General features: G+C 40.4%; 1 protein-coding gene across 1 annotated transcript; it reads right to left on the minus strand.

Annotated features, from left to right (window-relative positions):
• PNLIP (pancreatic lipase) lies at nt 4–18,890 on the minus strand. The gene is made up of 13 exons (XM_005698514.3): nt 18,862–18,890; nt 18,700–18,745; nt 16,985–17,139; nt 16,142–16,264; nt 14,126–14,260; nt 10,071–10,182; nt 8,421–8,540; nt 8,187–8,306; nt 7,567–7,685; nt 6,173–6,302; nt 3,625–3,733; nt 2,382–2,546; nt 4–129 (listed from the first exon to the last, which is right to left on the minus strand). Exons 2-13 carry the CDS (start codon nt 18,743–18,745, stop codon nt 66–68), a joined length of 1,398 nt encoding a protein of 465 aa, XP_005698571.1. The 5' UTR covers nt 18,862–18,890; the 3' UTR covers nt 4–65.

Raw genomic sequence — 19,664 nt, forward strand, 5'->3', positions numbered from 1 at the left:
GAATGTATTGCTTTACCACCAGATTTTATTAGCAGTAAGATTCAGTATTCGCATGGCGCCAGTTCCTAACACGGGTTGAGGGTGAGAAGAACCTCTTCCCTCACAGTGTCTTGGCTACAGAAGTCAAACCTGGGGAGAGAAAACAAGACGTCAGCTCTTCCTGGCACACAGCTGGTGTGTCACCTGTGATGACAGCCTCTTCTCTGCCGTCAGTCTGAGTGAGTGTGACACCTTGTGCCTGAGACTAGATACTGGCTGAGGGAATACCTCTTGGGTATAAAGGACTGCATTTTCCTTTCCAATTTTATGCCATGACTATGCAATAGCAGACAGAAAAGGTATTATTGGACTCTCAAAGGACAGGGAAGATCCACCAGTCACATCCCTGGAGCACCTACTAAACATGGCATGTTGTCAGTGAATGCAGTGACGGATAAGAGGGTTGGCAGCATGACAAGGAATCAGCCAGAGTTTTTAAGAAAAGGAAAAAGAAAGAAGCCATAGTAAAAATCCTGAGGTCCTGGTGTTACATTGGCCAGGTGTTCTTATTTTAATTCAATATTCAACTGAAATGATAATTTTACTCATAAGACTGAATGATACTTAGGAGGCACATTTTCTTACTGGGGTGGGTTGCCATGCCCTCCTCCAGAGGATTTTCCCATCCCAGGGATCGAACCCAGGTCTCCTGCATTGCAGGCAGATTCTTTACCATCTGAACCACCAGGGGAAGTCCAACAAAATACATAAGCATATGTAAATGCCTGAGGCATAAAAAATGCTCAGAAAAGACTCTTTTCTCTTCATCTTCATTCTCTTCCCTGTAATTTAATGGCTAGCAGATGTGCAAATAGCAAATTAAAGGTTAAAAACTAATCTCAAAAGGGTCACAAGAAACGAAGAGCGCACAATAAACATCAATAAAGTTGAATTGAATTTGTTTTGAGGTAGTGAAGAATTTGCTGAGGTCAGATTTCCTGCCCCTGAATTGTGGCTTTGAGACTTCACTGAAGTATCTGTAAAATGGGGATGTTAGTAGCACTTAGCTCCCATTACCACCATCAAGAGCGTAAACATAACCATTGTTTGGAAGTGTTTCTCCTGTCCTTTGCAGTCTCTCCTTCCCATCCTAGTCCACTCAAGGCTTTGGGTAGTTTGCTCACACATGTGAGCTGATCAGCAGTCTGCTGAGTATTTAAGGAGATTTTCCAGCTCTCTGAGATTCCCTCTCGGTAGCTTTCTCCTTGCTGGCCCTCAGGCCTATGAAATCTACTTGTCTTGGATTTTCTGGTTTCTCAGATCTGTTTCTTCAGGCCAGGTAGTGGGCTCTGCCTGAATTTTCCCTCTTTGTGGGACATCCTGGTTACTCTCTTAAGGCTGTAAGCCAGGACAATTTCAAGACTACATTATTTGTTTATCGTCTCTCAATATTCACTTTCCTTTGTTGCCTAATGTTCAGTATCTTAAAAACTGTGGTTTGATATATTTTGTCTGAATTTCTGTCTGTTTCAGTGGGAAGGTAAATCTGGTCTCTTGTGTCTCCACTTTGCCAGAAGCAAAAGCTCCTCATTGGACTTACAGGAGGACTGAAGGATGTGATGGAAGAAGCCGCATAGCTCTGTACCTTGGAATCGGGCTTTATACTCAATACACTGGGCTGATATTAGTACTTTTGTGAGTATCGTCATCCTCCACTCACTGTTTCTGGTGATTCACCATGGTAAATGTCCTTTGATTCACTCACACTTCAGCCTTGATTAGAACCAAGGGTTGATCTTTGTCTTCACTAAAAGGGCCAATGATACAGGACAACCTATTTGTGTCCTTTGATAAATTGCATGTTTTCCTGGTAATTGAAGTGGCGATTTGGTGAATCCAGGAAGTTTGGGGAAGATACACATATTAAGCACACCCATAGCACAAAGCACAACTGCCAGATGAAACCAATCTTTTCACATTAGGATCATGAAACAAGATTCTCAATCTAACGCTTAATTTGTATCGGATCACACAATGAAAGTGAAAGCCGCTCAGTAGCGTCTGACTCTTTGTGATCTGTATAGTCTATGGGATTCTCCCAGCCAGAATACTGGAGTTGGCAGCTGTTTCCTTCTCCACCAGGGATCAAACCCAGGTCTCCCGCACTGCAGGCAGATTCTTCTGAGCTACCAGAGAAGCCCAGACGGTCATCCACAAATCTATTAAAGTTGTTTTCCTAAAGTTCTACAGTTTCTCCCAAAGAAATAAAAGGGGTTGGGAAGCAGCTATTGCTGAGACAGAGGAGAACCACTGCAGATTATTTACCTTAAAGTTGTTTTTCAGTGGGAGTAGAATTACAAATGTGGCAATGCTTCCAATCTCTTTGGATTTATATTACTTACACTTGTCCGTCATATGCTTCCACAGTGATCTTGGATGCTCCCACTTTGGGTAGAGTTGGGTTGATCACATTGTTGTACCAAAGAAACTTAACCTTTTGCAAAACTCCAACATCCACATCTGAGTCAAATTCGTTGGATTCAGTACTGTCTGGTTTGAGAGTACCGCTTGGGAGTGAAGGTAAACACATAGATGAACATACGTAAATATACATATACATATATGTTTCTGAAACCAGCTTACAATGTATCTCTAGTAAGATGATTGATAGTACATTTGTCAGTCTAATGGTTAAATAAACACAGACATGCATGCTCAGTCAGTGGTAGTTCATTTGCCATCAATAACTCATGTTACTTTAAAGTCAGCCTTACTTTGATAAAACTTCAAACACAATCCTCCCACAATTTAATAAATGATGACATCATGATGTCATTCTTTTCCAGTTGTTTCATGGAATAGAATAATTATTTAGTGATTATAAATCAGATGCCATACATCAAAATAAATAACTGTGGTTTTCTCAGGAAATAGCAGGGAAAAAATTTAGGAACAGAATTCTAAAACATATTAAGGTACAAGGGTGAAATAATATCTTCCTTTTAATGACACATGGCAGTTCTATAATTCTGAAGGGATTCAGAGCAAGTCTCTCCAGAATGTGCCACTTTGGCAGCTGGACTATTTTGAGCTGAAGAAAACCAAGATTCGTCAGATTCAAGCATAACTTCTACTTTTCCCTTACCTGCCTAAAAGAATTTAGGTAGAAGGCGTGGCTCAGGAAGAGAAATATCGCCTGAGACAAGTACAAGGAATATGACCTGGGTGTGACAAGCTGGCACGGAGCTCCGTGGGCCTGGAGATCCAAATTCCTCTCCATGTCCCGTTGTCTCTGCCTGGCACAGCAAACCTTTGTTCCCCAAATATTTGGTCTTCCTGTCTTCCCCTTTCAAGCCCCAGACCCCTGCTCCCTTCTCCTTAGCTCAGAGTGGCATATAAGCCTCAATTGTTTGATTGTAGGTCTCATATTATAGGAGCCCCATATGTACATTATTAAATTAGCTTTTCTCCTGTTATCTGTCCTATATTAATTTTATTACGAGACTAGCCAAACAGCCAAGAAAGGTAAAGCAAAAAACTTTCTTGCCCTGCATTCCCATTTGGTAATGAATAAGCTCTTATGTCCATGACATACATTATATGTGTGAAGGATTCCAACATTTAAGGAGCTTAGAGTTTACTTACTTGAAAATTTCATACTGCTTAGAGTTTCCTTTATCTCCAAACAAAGAAACTAGTATGTGTCCTGTAACTCTCTTTCCAGACAGTGTGACGGTCACCTCATACCTCCAACCTACAAGGGGGAAATGTTTGCAAAATATCAACTTATAGAAAAATTACTCCGAAAACAGGATTCCATTACTGCTGAATTTTGAATAATTTTTGTCTGGTTTTGGTAGTTCTAATCACATAGAGATGGATGTTCCTTTAACTAAATGTTCAGAGGGCTGACAATAGGGGGTGGGGGAGGAACACAGACTCTTCCCAAGGTCAAAAGATTTCAAGCCAAGGGACTAAGTAATATATTTTGCTTTCAACTTTTTTAACCTAACAATGTATTCTGGATCTTATAAGAGCTTTATATTAAAAGATAATGTGATATTTTCATCAGTTTATTTCATTTTTATAGATCATAGAAGTTTAGAGTACTATCATCTTTTGGTCAAAATAACCTACATTTATCTCAAATATTCTATAAGTCAACTTTCCATCATCACTGGAATTGTATTGAATCACTGCAGATGGTGACTGCAGCCATGAAATTAAAAGACGCTTACTCCTTGGAAGAAAAGTTATGACCAACCTAGACAGCATATTCAAAAGCAGAGACATTACTTTGCTGACTAAGGTCCATCTAGTCAAGGCTATGGTTTTTCCAGTAGTCATGTATAGATGTGAGAGTTGGACTGTGAAGAAGGCTGAGTGCCGAAGAACTGATGCTTTGGAGAAGGCAATGGCACCCCACTCCAGTACTCTTGCCTGGAAAATCCCATGGGTGGAGGAACCTGGTAGGCTGCAGTCCATGGGGTAGTGAAGAGACGAACATGACTGAGTGACTTCACTTTCACTTTTCACTTTCCTGCATTGGAGAAGGAAATGGCAAGCCACTCCAGTGTTCTTGCCTGGAGAATCCCAGGGACAGGGGCGCCTGGTGGGCAGCCGTCTATGGGGTCGCACAGAGTTGGACACGACTGAAGCAACTTAGTAGTAGTAGTAGTAACTGTGGTGTTGGAGAAGACTCTTGCGAGTCCCTTGGACTGCAAGGAGATCCAACCAGTCCATTCTGAAGGAGATCAACCCTGGGATTTCTTTGGAAGGAATGATGCTAAAGCTGAAACTGCAGCACTTTGGTAATCATTTTATCAGTTCAGTTTAGTTCATTTCAGTCACTCAGTTGTGTCCGACTCTTTGCGACCCCATGAATCGCAGCATGCCAGGCCTCCCTGTCTATCACCAACTCCCAGAGTTCACTCAAACTCACATCCATCGAATCAGTGATGCCATCCAGCCATCTCATCCTCTGTCGTCCCCTTCTCCTCCTGCCCTCACTCCCTCCCAGCATCAGAGTCTTTTCCAATAAGTCAACTCTTCGCATGAGGTGGTCAAAGTACTGGAGTTTCAGCTTTAGCATCATTCCTTTCAAAGAACATCCAGGACCGATCTCCTTTAGAATGGACTGGTTGGATCTCCTTGCAGTCCAAGGGACTCGCAAGAGTCTTCTCCAACACCACAGTTCAAAAGTATCAATTCTTCGGTGCTCAGCTTTCTTCACAGTCCAACTCTCACATCCATACATGACCACTGGAAAAACCATAGCCTTGACTAGACGGACCTTGGTTGGCAAAGTAATGTCTCTGCTTTTGAATAAGCCATCTAGGTTGGTCATAACTTTCCTTCATAGTGAATTGCTGTTTTTGGCCATTTAGAGCTAGCCTGGGCCAAATTGGGAAGGCGATAAAATTTAGGTTTAGTTTTTATTATGCAGTTAACCCTATTAACTCCCACACAAATAGTTTTTTTCTTCTGCTACCCCAGAAAAGAAATCCAGGGTCTGTCCCCAAGCCTCACCATTCCTACATCCTCTGATTTCCATCACCCATGGAGTCTACAGTCCTGATATCTCTTGAGTCTGTCACCTCCTTTCCATTTCCATAACCTCTGCTATCTCTCTCATGGGTTACTTTTCTGTTTGTAAAAAAACCGCATAATTTTGCACAGTTAAACTTCTAACAGAGTATGAAGAGGCTGGAGCAGAAGAAGCCTCCTGAATTCAGCACCAGTATCAATTGTGGAGAAAATTATTTTCGTATCAGTTGATATTGTGCATGCATGCCTGCTCAGCTGCTCAGTAGTGTCTGACTCTTTGCCACGCCATGGACTGTAGCCCACCAGGCTCCTCCGTCCATGGCATTTCCCAGGCAAGAATACTGGAGTGGGGTGCCATTTCCTCCTGCAGGAGACCTTCCCAACCCAGGGGTTGAACCCACGTCTCTTATGTCTCTTGCGTTGGCAGGTGGATTCTTTGCCATTGTGCCACCTAGGATCAGGCTCTAAATTCTGTTCTGCCCCTCAAATTTAGCCATGTTTACAGCAAGCGTGGCATTGAAGTGTTTTTCCCTTTTGGAGAGGAGTGTTTAAAATGTTTGTACAGAAAAGCAACTTCACACATTTCCACTGGACATGATAAAATACATAGTATTGAGAATTTGAGACAAATAAAATAGGAACTTACGGGCAAAATTGCTGGCATCACCAGTGTTTAGATAAAATATCTGGCCCTCTGATTTTGTTTTCCCAGGAAATCTGTCAGCATAATGACCCATCTGGGGGCAGCCTTCACTTGGACAGGGGAAGCACTTGTTCTAGGGAATATAAGCAAATGGTGAACAAGGATGCTCTTTTTAAAAATAGTGTACGATCTTATTATATGTATTGTTGAATTCTCAGATACTCTAATCCCAATCCTGTTCTGATAGTAACGGAAGATTTTAACAGTGTCTCACCAAAGGTTAAAAATGAGTCTCATTATTTACAACAATAAATCAGCTATTTCACTGTTAACACGATATTAAGAAAAAAATTATAGAAGTCACTTAAGATAATATATATATATATACATATATATATGTGTATGTGTATATATATACATTTAACCTTTTCTCTTTTGCCTCTCTTAAGTTGTTCCAGTTGCCCCAAGACACCCCTCTTGTTTCAGCTGGTCAGAATTTATTTTAGAAAAGTTGAAAAAGAAAGAGCAAGGTGATAATCAGCTTCTGATATACAAAATATAATCCACTGGGAGGACAATAGACTTAAAAGTCATTTTTCTCAGTTTCTTTAGTTCCCACTTTTAGCATACCAATGTCTGAAAGATTCAAATCTCAGAATCTTCCCAGTGTGAAGGGAACTTGTTCTAGTTGGTTATTAAGACTTAGGCATGAGGTGAGGGTCTGAAGAAGATTATATCATATAGGAAAATGTCCTTTCTTTTTGGATCAAGAAATGATGGGAAGAAAAGAGGGACAAAAATGAACAGAGGGGAGGTAGACAGGTAGAGAGATACAGAAATTCCTACTATGAAAGGGCAAGGCTGCCCCACAGAAGAGGCAAGTGGTGAACTCTTGTATCAGTGGACCGGATGAGGACTGGGCCAAATCTCAAGGTCTGCTTAGATATCCAGAGGTTACCAAAAAAGATGATTAAAAAAAATCAGGGCAATTATGTGATTGCACAGAAATGTCCACATGCCCACAATCCTATTCCTTTGTGAGGTTAACATTTAAGACAACTTTTCCACGGTCATCAGTGTCCTGCGGCCATAGCTCAGGTTTCCAGAGACAATTTTTGCGCTTCAAATTATTTCCAAAGCAGGTTTTCACATTTACCCAGCACACACAGAAGTGATAAAGAACAAGGTGGACACAGGCATTTCAGTTTACAAGTCCATTTCTCTAAAGTTTCCCCTTGCCTTATCACTATTAGAATAAACATGTATGATTGAAAGCATAAATAAGATATCAGTCATATAGTAACATTCGTTGAGTGCATACTGTGTGCGGTGAACCACACCAGTCATGAGAAGCGATGGTCACAAAATCCTTCAGGTGCGAGAAACAATGTACTTACTGCACTGAAATCACTGTAAGAGGCACAAGGAAATCCGGCAAAGCCATCAGGGTTGAGGATGCTGTCAGCATAATACTTGTAGCTTCTTAAGTGATTACAGGCCACAAAGTCACGCGTTCCTTTGAAATCAGACGTGATTACACATCAGAGACAGATGTTATTTTTCCAAGTTAATGTCATGTTTGGAACGTAGTTGTTGAATAGGTTTCTCTAATTAGTGCAAACTCCTGGCAGCCGCAGAACAAAATCATTTATGAAGGGTTGCTATTATTTGAGATGTAATCAGAAGTTCAGATTATAATAGTGATGCCACAGATGAATGAAATGGAAAAATAACTCTAGGAAGAAAAGATCCGTCCATATAGATACAAGTATAATTTAGTAATGTATTCCCTGAGTTAGATTCTTGGAAAGTTGAATACAAGTACATTTTCTTTCCTGTAGTCTGCTCATGTCCACTTCCCTCGGTGAAAATGTGTATCATGGGGATATGATAAAAAGTCCTTGGTTATAGACAATGTGACACCTGTACCATATCAAAATATGTAGCATGTTTACCAAAAGAAAATGCAGATTCTGCCCCAAGGAAATCTCCTTATGTGCATAATAAATAGGTTTACCTTCCCAGATCCCATCGATGTCAACAATCTGAGACAGAGCATTCTTCTGACATCCAGGCATTTCTTTTCCTCCATTTGGGAAGAAATCTAGGTGGCCCACAACTTGGCTCATTCCAAACCCTGAGAAATTTTAAAATATGGGAAAGTTGATGTCAACCTACAGACTCAAAACACTCTAAAACGCTTATGTGTAAATTCAAAAAGCACTCCAGGAGGATGAATTGAGGGACTCACCCAGGTTGGGGATCATTGGGGCAGCGTCTGTGTGAATTACATCCACAAACTGGGCATCGCTGGGGTCCAATCGGACCAATTCAGGTGTGCCCTGAAAGTAAGGCTCCGCTGGATCCAACCCTAAAACAGACAGGATGCGTCATATCAGTGTCTTATCAGTGGACAGACATGTTTACCTCTCTCACTAGTAACACACCCGAGTACAAGCGCAGGTGGTAATCACGAGCAGGGCGTGCAAAGAAATAAGTCAGTTCTTCCGTAAGGTACTCTTTTCTGAAAGGAAATCTATGTCTAATTTACTATTTGCTTTAAAGTGAATTTTCCTTGAGCCATAGAATATTCGTGGATACTTAGTCACTGGGTCAATTCTGTCTAGTGCAGTTACAACGAAAGAGGTCAGACTCCGGGAGGTAGCACTGGACTCCTATGAGATTTTCAGGCTAAAAGAGTTCCACCTACACTAACTCCCCTGAGGGCGAGGATCTTGGCATTCACAGTCACTGGGACCACAGTTTTACACAATGCCTGACTGAGCAGGTTCCACTGGTCATTAATGGACTGTGAAAAGGAAAATTCTCTCCAGCAAATTAAAGAGAAATATTCCAGGTGCCCTCACCAATCCAAATATAACCAACTTATCTGAAGTATTAAAAAAAAGAGAATCAGGAGTTTGGGGACAGAGTCAGAAGATGCAAGAATAAGTAATCATTCCCTGAAATAGTCACCTCTCAGATCCAGGAAAGCAAAGTCTTTCTTAGAAAGTTACAAGGTTTTTGCAGGACCTGGGTATCCAATACACGACTCCACTGGCTAAATGCAACCAGTCTGAGATTGGTAAAATAATGGTCTTGATCTAACTAGCAGCTTGAGCTCTGGCAGCCCAGGCTCCCAGACTATCTGCCCCCACCACTTGGGTTGTGATTGATGAGGATTGGAATAATTACCAATTGCTGTGAAGCAGAATATAACTAATTAATACATTTTTGATCTCTTTGGGTTTAATTCTATTTATTCTATTATTTATGCTATTTATTTTATTCACTAAACTCATCCTTTGTGAATATCTGACAAAGAGAAAATAGATATGAATAAGACCGCCAGATGTTTTTAAGTCACGTTTTAGTCACATGTGAATATTTATATGCTAAACAGGTCTCTGTAGACCAAAGATCAGTATTAATAAACAATTAATAAGGTCTCAGAACACATTCAGAGAAGGAAATGGCACCCCACTCCAGTACTCTTGCCTGGAAAATCCCATGGATGGAGGAGCCCGGTGGGCTGCAGTCAATGGGGTCGCTAGGAGTCGGACATGACTGGGCAACTTCACTTTCACTTTTCACTTTCATGCATTGGAGAAGGAAATGACAACCCACTCCAGTGTTCTTGCCTGGAGAATCCCAGGGACAGGGGAGCCTGGTGGGCTGCCGTCTATGGGGTCGCACAGAGTCGGACACGACTGAAGCGACTTAGCAGCAGCAGCAGCAGCAGAACACACTGATTTCTCTGATCCTGTGACCTAATTCGGAAAATGTAAAAACTTTTCTCCTCAGGTGAAAAAGCAGGTCTCTCTGTCAAATTTCTATCCTTGTAGACCCCATATAGGCTTCACTTAATCCAATTTTGCAGCTTTTTACTGTTTTGACCTACCTGTGATACGGCCAATAGTCCCACTGGTCCTCCTTCCTGCCTCCCCAGCAGCGTGGGCACCCAGACTGTGGCCAATGACGTGGACGTCAGAAAGTGAGTATTCAAATGATGACTGTTGAAAAGAAAACTCCTTCAGAATGTTTTCAAATTGGCAAAATTCAAGATGGGCAGAAAAGAGAGAGAGCTCTGAAAACTCAACTTTTAAGAAGACAGGCTGCCCCTTCAAAGCAATCAATTTTCAGGGATTCTTTTCATTTATAATAGAAAACGGCGATAGTTTAGTGCTTAAACTGGTGGAAGTGGCACTCTTTTTTATTGTTTCACTTCATAGAGGAAATCTTTGATGGTATGAGGACGTGTTGTCCTGAGGTGATGAAGCAAGTATTTGGATTAGAAAATAATAATGATTCTTCAACATACGATGTTGGGAAAACTGGACAGTTACATGCAAAAGAATAAAACTGGACCACTTTCTTAAACCATACACAAAAGTAAACTCAAAATGGATTAAAACTTAAACATAAGACCTGAAACCATAAAACACCTGGAAGAAGCATAGGAAATATATTCTTTGACATCCATCTTAGCAGTATTTTTTTAGATGTGTCAAAAGCAGACAAAAGAAACAAAAGCAAAAATAAACAAACAGAACTAGTCAAACTGAAACACTTTTTCATGGTGAAGGAAACCAACACAAACCAAGAAGGCAACTTACTAGACAGGAGAAGATATTTGCAAATTATATATTCCATAAGAGGTTGACATTCAAAACAGACAAAGAGCTCACATAACTCAATATAAAAAAACCAAATAATCTGATTAAAAAATGAAGGGAGGATCTGAATAGACATGCTAAGTCGGACATACAGATGGCCAACAGACAGATGAAAAGACATTCATCATTACTAATCATTTAGTTCAGTTCAGTTGCTCAGTTGTGTCTGACTCTTTGCAACCCCATGGACTGCATCATGCCAGGCCTTCCTGTCCCTCACCAACTCCAGGAGCTTACTCAAACTCCTGTCCATCAAGTCAGTGATGCCATCCAACCATCTCATCCTCTGTCATCCCCTTCTCCTTCTGCCTTCAATCTTTCCCAGCGTCAGGGTCTTTTCAAATGAGTTGGTTCTTCACATCAGGTGGCCAAAATATTGGAGTTTCAGCTTCAGCATCAGTACTTCCAGTGAATATTCAGGACTGATTTCCTTTAGGATTGACTGGTTGGATCTCCTTGCAGTCCAAGAGACTCTCAAGAGTCTTCTTCAACACATCAGTTCAAAAGCATCAATTCTTTGCTGCTCAGCTTTCTTTATAGTCCAACTCTCACATCCATACACAACTACTGGAAAAACCATAGCTTTGACTAGATGTACCTTTGTCAGCAAAGTAATGTCTCTGCTTTTTAATATGCAGTCTAGGTTGGTCATAGCTTCTCTTCCAAGGAGCAAGCATCTTTTAATTTCATGGCTGCAGTCACCATCTGCAGTGATTTTGGAGCAGCCAAAAATAAAGTCTGTTTCCATTGTTCCCCATCTATTTGCCACGAAGTGATGGGACCAGATGCCATGATATTAGTTTTCTGAATGCTGAGTTTTAAGTCAACTTTTTCATTCTCCTCTTTCACTTTCATCAAGAGGCTCTTTAGTTCTTTACTTTCTGCCATAAGGGTGGTGTCATCTGCATGTCTGAGGTTATTGATATTTCTCCCAGCAATCTTGATTCCAGCTTGTGCTTCCTCCAGCCCAGTGTTTCTCATGATGTACTCTGCATAAAAGTTAAATAAGCAGGGTGACGATATACAGCCTTGACCTACTCCTTCCCCAATTTGAAACCAGTCTGTTGTTCATGTTCAGTTCTAACTGTTGCTTCTTGGCCTGCATACAGATTTCTAAGGAGGCAGGTCAGGTGGTCTAGTATTCCCATCTCTTTCAGAATTTTCCACAGTTTATTGTGATCCACACAGTCAAAGGTTTTGGCATAGTCAATAAGCAGAAATAGATGTTTCTCTGGAACTCTCTTGCTTTTTTGAGATCCAACGGGTGTTGACAATTTGATCTCTGGTTCCTCTGCTGCTGCTGCTAAGTCACTTCAGTCATATCTGACTCTGTGTGACCCCATAGACGGCAGCCCACAGGCTCCCCCATCCTTGGGATTCTCCAGGCAAGAACACTGGAGTGGGTTGCCATTTCCTTCTTCAATGCATGAAAGTGAGAAGTGAAAGGGAAGTCGCTCAGTCGTGTCTGACTCTTTGTGACCCCATGGACTGCAGCCTACCAAGCTCCTCTGTCCATGGAATTTTCCAGGCAAGAGTACTGGAGTGGGGTGCCATCACCTTCTCCGCTGGTTCCTCTGTCTTTTCTAAATCCAGCTTGAACATTTGGAAGTTCATGGTTCATGTACTATTGAAGCCTGGCTTGGAGAATTTTGAGCATTACTTTGCTAGTGTGTGAGATGAGTTCAATTGTTTGGTACTGTGGCCACTTCTGACTGAAAAAGGTTACTAATCATTAGGGAAGTGCAAATCAAAACCACAGTGAGAAAACACCTCATACTTGTCAGAATGGCTATTATCAAAAAGACAACAGATACTGAGTGTTGGCAAGGATATGGAGAAAAGGGAATCCTCAAGTATGTCAGTGGCAATGTAAATTGATACAGCCACTATGGAAAATAGTCTGGAGGTTCTTCAAAAAATTAAATACAGAACTATCATACGGTCCAGCAATTCCACTTCTGGGTATTATTTCTAAGAAAATGAAAACATGAATTCCAAAAGATATATGCGTTCCTATGTTCATTGCAGAATTATTTACAATAGTCAAGCTATGGAAACAACCTAAGAATCTATCAATAGGTGCCTAAAGAAGATGTAGTACAGACATACTGTGTTTCACTGAGCTTTGCCTTATTGTGCTTCACAGACACTGTGGTTGTTTTTTGTTTGTTTGTTTTTTACAAGCTAAAGGATTTTGGCAGCTCTGCTTTGAACAAGTTTAACAGCGCCATTTTTCCAACAGCATTAGTTCACTTTGTGTTTCTGTGTCACTTTTTGGTAATTGTCAGAATATTTCAAGATTTTCATTATTATAGCATTTCTTATGGTGATCAGCGCAGAGATGGCAACAGCACCCCTCTCCAGTACTCTTGCCTGGAAAATGCCATGGACGGCTGAGCCTGGTAGGCTGCAGTCCATGGGGTCGCTAGGAGATGGACACGACTGAGCGACTTCACTTTCACTTTTCACTTTCATGCATTGGAGAAGGAAATGGCAACCTACTCCAGTGTTCTTGCCTGGAGAATCCCAAGGATGGGGGAGCCTGGTGGGCTGCCGTCTCTGGGGTCGCACAGAATCGGACACGACTGAGGTGACTTAGCAGCATGGTGACCAGTGACCTTTGATATTACTACTGTTATTGTTTTGGGGTGCCACAAACCACACTCATGTGGATGGTGAATTTAATCAATAAATGTTCTGCTAGCTCCACGAACCAGACATTGCAATTATATATATTGGTACATGAAACTAATGAAATATTGTTTGTCAACTTTACTTCAATTTTTTTAAAAAGTAAAAGAAAAAAATTAAAGAAAGAAAAGAAAAGAATAATGAAAGCAATTACTTAAGCATTTTCAAGTTTCATATTTTCTAAGTTTTTAGTTAGCAAATCAGGTTAACTTGTTATCACTGTGCTTCTCTTCAAACAAACAAACAAACCCCTAGTTTAATTATCATGTCAACTTGGCTTAATAACTGGTTATGTTAAAAGAACTAACAGTGGAATTCAGTAGATAGACCTTACCTGGTTGCTTGAATAATAGCACTTAAAATTAGTTTAATTTTAACTTAATGGGCGATGAATTGATGAAGTTCAAATTGATTTAACTGATGAAGCTTAAATCAAAATTATTTTTTTGCATTTTTCTCTTCAATCAAGGAGAAGGCAACTCTCAGTAGAAAACATATTTTATCAATTCTCATACATGCAGCAATTTTGAGGGGAAGAGAATCCAGAGAGCCATGTGCATGGGCTTTTATATAACCCAGAGTTAGTTACCTTAAGAACATCCACTAAATACGCCACCTCTGCACCCACAATCCGGATGTTCTGTGTGGCTTGCGTGTACCCTGTGCGGGAGCCGCCTTTCCAGTCCACACAGATGCAGTTCACACTTTCCACGCTAAACAGGTTCTGGTGGGAGGGACACAATAAATAGGTAAACAATTCAGGATCTTAACTAACTACTAACTAACACTCTTGAAGACTAGGATCAATTTTCTTCTTGACCTACACAACATCATGCTCGCTTTTTAACCCGAAGTCAGTAAACGAAACTTCCGTTACAGTTATGGAATACTTTTTAAAGCTTAACACTGGCTCTAAACTAGAGGTTTGGCCATAATGGGAAATGGCTTCTTGGGATTTCTACACAACAGATGCATGGATGTTTGTTTTGGGGAAAAGTGCACAAAATGTGGTACAGTGGTTTGTCTCACTAGCACATCATCAACTTCACAAGACTATGTTGTCTCTTACTAGAATGCACCCCAGGACATCACCTGTCTTGTTCACTGATGTATGTTCAGTGCCTTAGATAGTTCCTGGCCTATAGTAGGTATTCAATAAATATTTACTAAATAATGGAATAAGTGAAAGACTGTGTCAGGACTCTTTAAATAAAGATATTGAAGGCAAATGAATAGGCTCTTCCATGATAGAAAGATAAATCTAAGTTTTTGTATGACTGTGTTTTATTGTACATCACTGAAGTTATTTCACATAAAAATATAACCTTCCAGATATCTACTTGAAGTGAGGATCAGTGATAGTTTCATGAATGCTAGACCTGGCAGAAATTTTGTTTATTTGAGCATGTATTTATGCATATCCCCACCTTTTTGCCAAGAAGAATTTGAGAATGAAACAACCTTAGAATCCATCTCCAACTCTTTCATTTTACAGAGAGTAAAATCCAAAGAGGGGAACCAGTTTGCGAGTGTCCTGGTTAGCTAAGGATAGAGGCAGACTGGAATTTAGGGCATTTGTTCTTCTGATTTAACCTACTCACTCCTCCTTCTTGATGCCCAAAGCCAACCAAATGCAAGAAAAACACAGCTGCCCTTGGTATCTCAAAAATAAACTATACATATATCTGAAAATCTACATACCTTTGGAGCTGAGAATTGTAGACTTATCTTTTCTTCACTGCAATATATAAATCTATTATTTACCCTCCCTCCTCCCCCAGCTCAATAATCAACTATAAAGTATTTTAGAAGACAAGTTGTGGCCTTACTGATTATTTCTAATCTTAACTGTCTTCAGAATCAGTCAAAACTCTCTTGGAGTTAATTCAGCCTGTAACTTGAGTCATAGGCAGGCCTGAAATAAGACCTTTAAAGAAAAGACTGCATCTTGGTGCCACAGTTGGCCACGAAATCTTGATGAAGAAATGAATCAACAATAATGTTCCTCCAGCACTAGCAGTTACTCAGAAAATGTACTCTGTTTGATTTTCTGTCGTTTAATTCTTCATTATCACAGGGCACATAGCCAAAGGCAAATTCAAGAAAATAGGATCACTACTGTTGAAACAACTGGAGCCAGAAATGAAAATCTACACAGTTTTCCAAGCTATCGCTACCATAGGAGATCAACAAGTAGCAAGCGAAAATCACAGGGAAATAATTAGTTTGGGCAAAATGAGTTATCTTAGTTCTTCACACAGAAATCAAAGCCTATTGAAGAAATGAAATAGGAAATGAAATGAAATGAAATGCAACAAACGCTGCATCAGTATGGCAGCATCTATTGTGAAAATTTTGAAATATCTCTGTATTAGTTACTAAATAATCATTACTTAGAGCCGCCGCATGCCTGCCAGCTTTGCTGCTCTGACCTCCACCCTGTGTCACCTCCTGGACCTCCTCTGGGAACCCCATGCCCAGTGAGGTCAGAGGATACTCCAACCTCCTGCTGACAGGAATCTGTCCTGACTGGGTGGGGCCTTGCCTTCTATGTTGTTAATTATCACTCTGGAAACAAACTTCATTAAGAGAGTTACAGTCCCACCTTGCAAATACTCTGCAGCCAGTTTTCATCTCCCTTGTCTGTGAATCCATGAATAACAAAGCGGGTTTTTCTACTTGTTTTGAAATTGGAGTTTGCGATGATTGATGCATCTGCAACAATTTCCTGTTTGGGGGAGAAAAATGTTTTAACGTCAAGTTTCTGAGAGTATCCAGTAGGACTGCCTGTACGAGGAGGGAAGTGGCAGGTGGGAGAAGACTACTAAGTCTCAGGGTCCTTGGGAGTAAGGAGTCTCTCATTACAGCCAAGCTATTTCCAAACATTTCCAAGTCGCTAGTTTTCAGATGTCGTAAAATGTTTGCATTTGCTCTACTTGGGTAATGTGTCTGCTATAATATTGGAGGCAGAGGATGAGATGATTAGATAGCATCACGGACTCAATGGACATGAATTTGAGTAAACTCCGGGAGGAGGTGAAGGACAGGGAGCCTGGCGTGCTGCAGTCCATGGGGTTACAAAGAGTTGGACATGACTTAGAGACTGAACAGCAACACAATACTGGTGGTGGGGTCTTGTCTTTGACCGATGGAAAATACATATGTATGTATTTTATAGATACAAAATATGTTGGGAGATTACACACAACATCTGGAGATTACATATAATAACCATTTTTAGAATATTGTATTAAATGCACCATAGAGGAATGGATACTTTAAAAAGTTATCAAACCAGACTTTAATAAACAAGTTAGAAGAAATAACACTTAGCTCTCTGCCCTAAAAATCTCCACTGTGTGACCTGTTCTTTTTAGAAGACAAAATTCCGTATCCTTATTACATAAAACAGATGAAACTTAGTTCTGAAAACAATGAGCACTCTTACTTGAAAGTTGTTTGGGTTCTCATTAGTGTACAGGAGGAAGCGAGTGTTGACTTCTTCTGGAGACCAAGGCAATACTTTGAGGGGTCTTTCTATAGTTCCTGCCCAAGGGGAATCATCACTGAAGCAGCCAAGTCTATCGTAGCAGACTTCTTTTCCTGCAATCACACAGCAGTGTTAGTTTCACCAGAATGCTCTTTTTAGTGGTCTCCCTGCCAATGTTTGAGTTAAATTACTTTTTGTGACATGTTTTCTTCCTCCACATCCTCAGATACCTTCTTATCCACACACTCACAAAACTACTTCAATGCACAACATCCCAGCTAAGGACATGTTGCTGCTTCTCATTTCTACCACGTAGGACTGCCTCACTCCCCTTCTGTCCCTGTCCGGTCCCATTCTATGGATTGATTAAGACTCTCAACTCAGATGTCTTCTTTGGGCCTCCAGTGTATGTCCCCAGGCCTTGGAGTAGCGGAAGAAATGCTTACCTTCTTTCAACCATCTTCTGACTTTGGGGTTTTTTTGACAGCTCAAGTTTCTTGCAAATGCCCAAGCTTTATATATCTACCTGGGTGAGTATTTAGGTCTCACCCTATTGCATATATTTAGAGACATCCTAAATTCTTGTGATGAAAAAGGCTGCTCACAAATAATCAAATATAAAGCCCATGGTGGGGCTTCCCTGGTGGCTCAGTGGTAAAGAATTCGCCTGCCAATGCAGGAGACATGGGTTCAACCCCTGATCCAGGAAGATCCCACAGGCCACAGAGCAACCAAGCCCACACGACACAACTACTGAGCCTGTGCTCTAGAGCCCGGGGGCCCCAACTCCTGAGCCCATGTCCCACAACTACTGAAGCCCCCACACTCTAGAATCCGTGCTCCAGAAGAGAAGCCACGTCAATGAGAAGCCCACAGGCCACAACTAGAGAGTAGCCCCCACTAGCCACAACTAGAGAAAAGCCAGCGCAGCAACAAAGACCCGACACAGCCAAAAACTAATTAATTAATTAAATTAAAATAAAAAGAAAGTCCATGGTTTGACACAACTCTGCACTTGAATGTTAACCCATAAAAGAACAACACAAAGGAAGAGTTATCCAGGAGGTCCACCATTAACAGTAGGAGTAGCAGTTGTTGTGGGGCCTGCATTCTTGAAAACTTACTATGTGCCAGGTACTAGGCAAGATGATTTACATACATTATCATACCTACATCTCACAATTATCTTACAGTAGGGGTGGTATTATATGCCTAGTTGACAGACGAAGATAGTGAAGCACAGAGAGGTTAAGAATTTTGCTCAGGGAAATACAGTTGTGGCTGGTGGAACCTGGGTTCAAAGTCTACACATGACTCCAAGCGAGGACTGCTAAATTTAGAAAGGAAAATGCAAGTTAAATTGGAGTTTCAGATAAACAATACATTTTTATTGTAAAAATAATAATAATTTCAATTCTACTTTTTATAATGATAAATTTTATTATTTATATGACTGTGGCATATATTCTTGGTTTTATCTGAAATTCAATTTTAACAGGGTGTCTTAGCTTTTACCTAGCAGCCTTACTCCCAATACCTATTTTCCTAATCATGGATTTCTCCTACTTACTTATTCCTCATCCTCATAGTGGCTTGAATTCAGCTGTTATAGCCTTTCTTCCAAGTATTGAGCAGTAAGTCTCTTCCAGCATGACATAAATATTTTTTCTTACCTGCGACTGCTCCCAGCAACAGTGAAAGTGTCCAGATTAGCAGCATCTAAATAAAATTTTAAAATATAATTGAGTCCAGGTAAGTAAGTTTTTAAAAGATTGGCATAATACAAGTCTGAATGGGTAAATTCGAATAAATTAGACAACAAGCTTCAGACTCACCGTGGCAGTTCTGTCGAGTTCTGCGCACAACCAGATAGCACCTAGAGGTCCTTTTATAGGCAAATCTTATCTTTTTGAGCAGTGCCATGGAAAAGTGGCATGAGAAAAGAGGAGATTCCAAGGATGTATTTCTAATTTTAGTCATAAATAAACCACGACTGATAGAGTAAGTAAAGTTTTCCACCGTAGTTTTCGAAAGATGAGAAAATGATAGATATGAATAGTTCTGTTTTAATGAGATTATAATGTTTAGAATCATCGTAAGTTTATTGTAGTGAAGTCTCTGGTCTGTCCTTTTCTTAGTTTATAGTTTTCTGGGCTGGTCTGTGGGTATGTGTGAAACTAAATTGTTTTCACGGATTTGACAGCCATAGTCTTGACAACAAATACTAAGAGCTTACCAGCTCATGCAATTTCGTACAATCTTGCCTTACCCTCCAAAACAATGAAATAGAGGCAATTCTTCAAGAGATTTCATTTCTTTGGGGAAAGCTGTTGATATTTTAATTTGATAGTCCATAGGACTAGTTTATTTCTCAACAATAACATGGAAGACAGAATAAATGAACTGATGAGAGGAACTGGGGGCACTTCTAAGAACATAGAGGTGAAATCAGTGACCCTATCACCAAATGAAATTATCTATAGGAGAAAAACCAAATTCAACTTGGAAGAAAATGGTCTGGGAAATATAATATGAAAACAAGTAGAATCTATCACCTAATCTATCAATGGGTGATAGATCGCTTAAAATTAATTTTAGAAAGACTGTGATAGGATACCATAATTTTAAGAGACCATAG

The sequence above is a fragment of the Capra hircus genome, chromosome 26 (assembly GCF_001704415.2).
Source record: "Capra hircus breed San Clemente chromosome 26, ASM170441v1, whole genome shotgun sequence".
Lineage (NCBI taxonomy): Eukaryota > Metazoa > Chordata > Mammalia > Artiodactyla > Bovidae > Capra > Capra hircus.

Coding starts and splice junctions, on each gene's coding strand:
- PNLIP (XM_005698514.3), bottom strand. CDS start 18,745: ATGCTGCTAATCTGGACACTTTCACTGTTGCTGGGAGCAGTCGCAG. Junction 8,541..10,070: donor GACTATTGGCCGTATCACAG/GTAGGTCAAAAC, acceptor TGTCTGTTTTAG/GGTTGGATCCAGCGGAGCCT. Junction 3,734..6,172: donor TGATGCCAGCAATTTTGCCC/GTAAGTTCCTAT, acceptor TCCCCCTTGTAG/GTTGGAGGTATGAGGTGACC.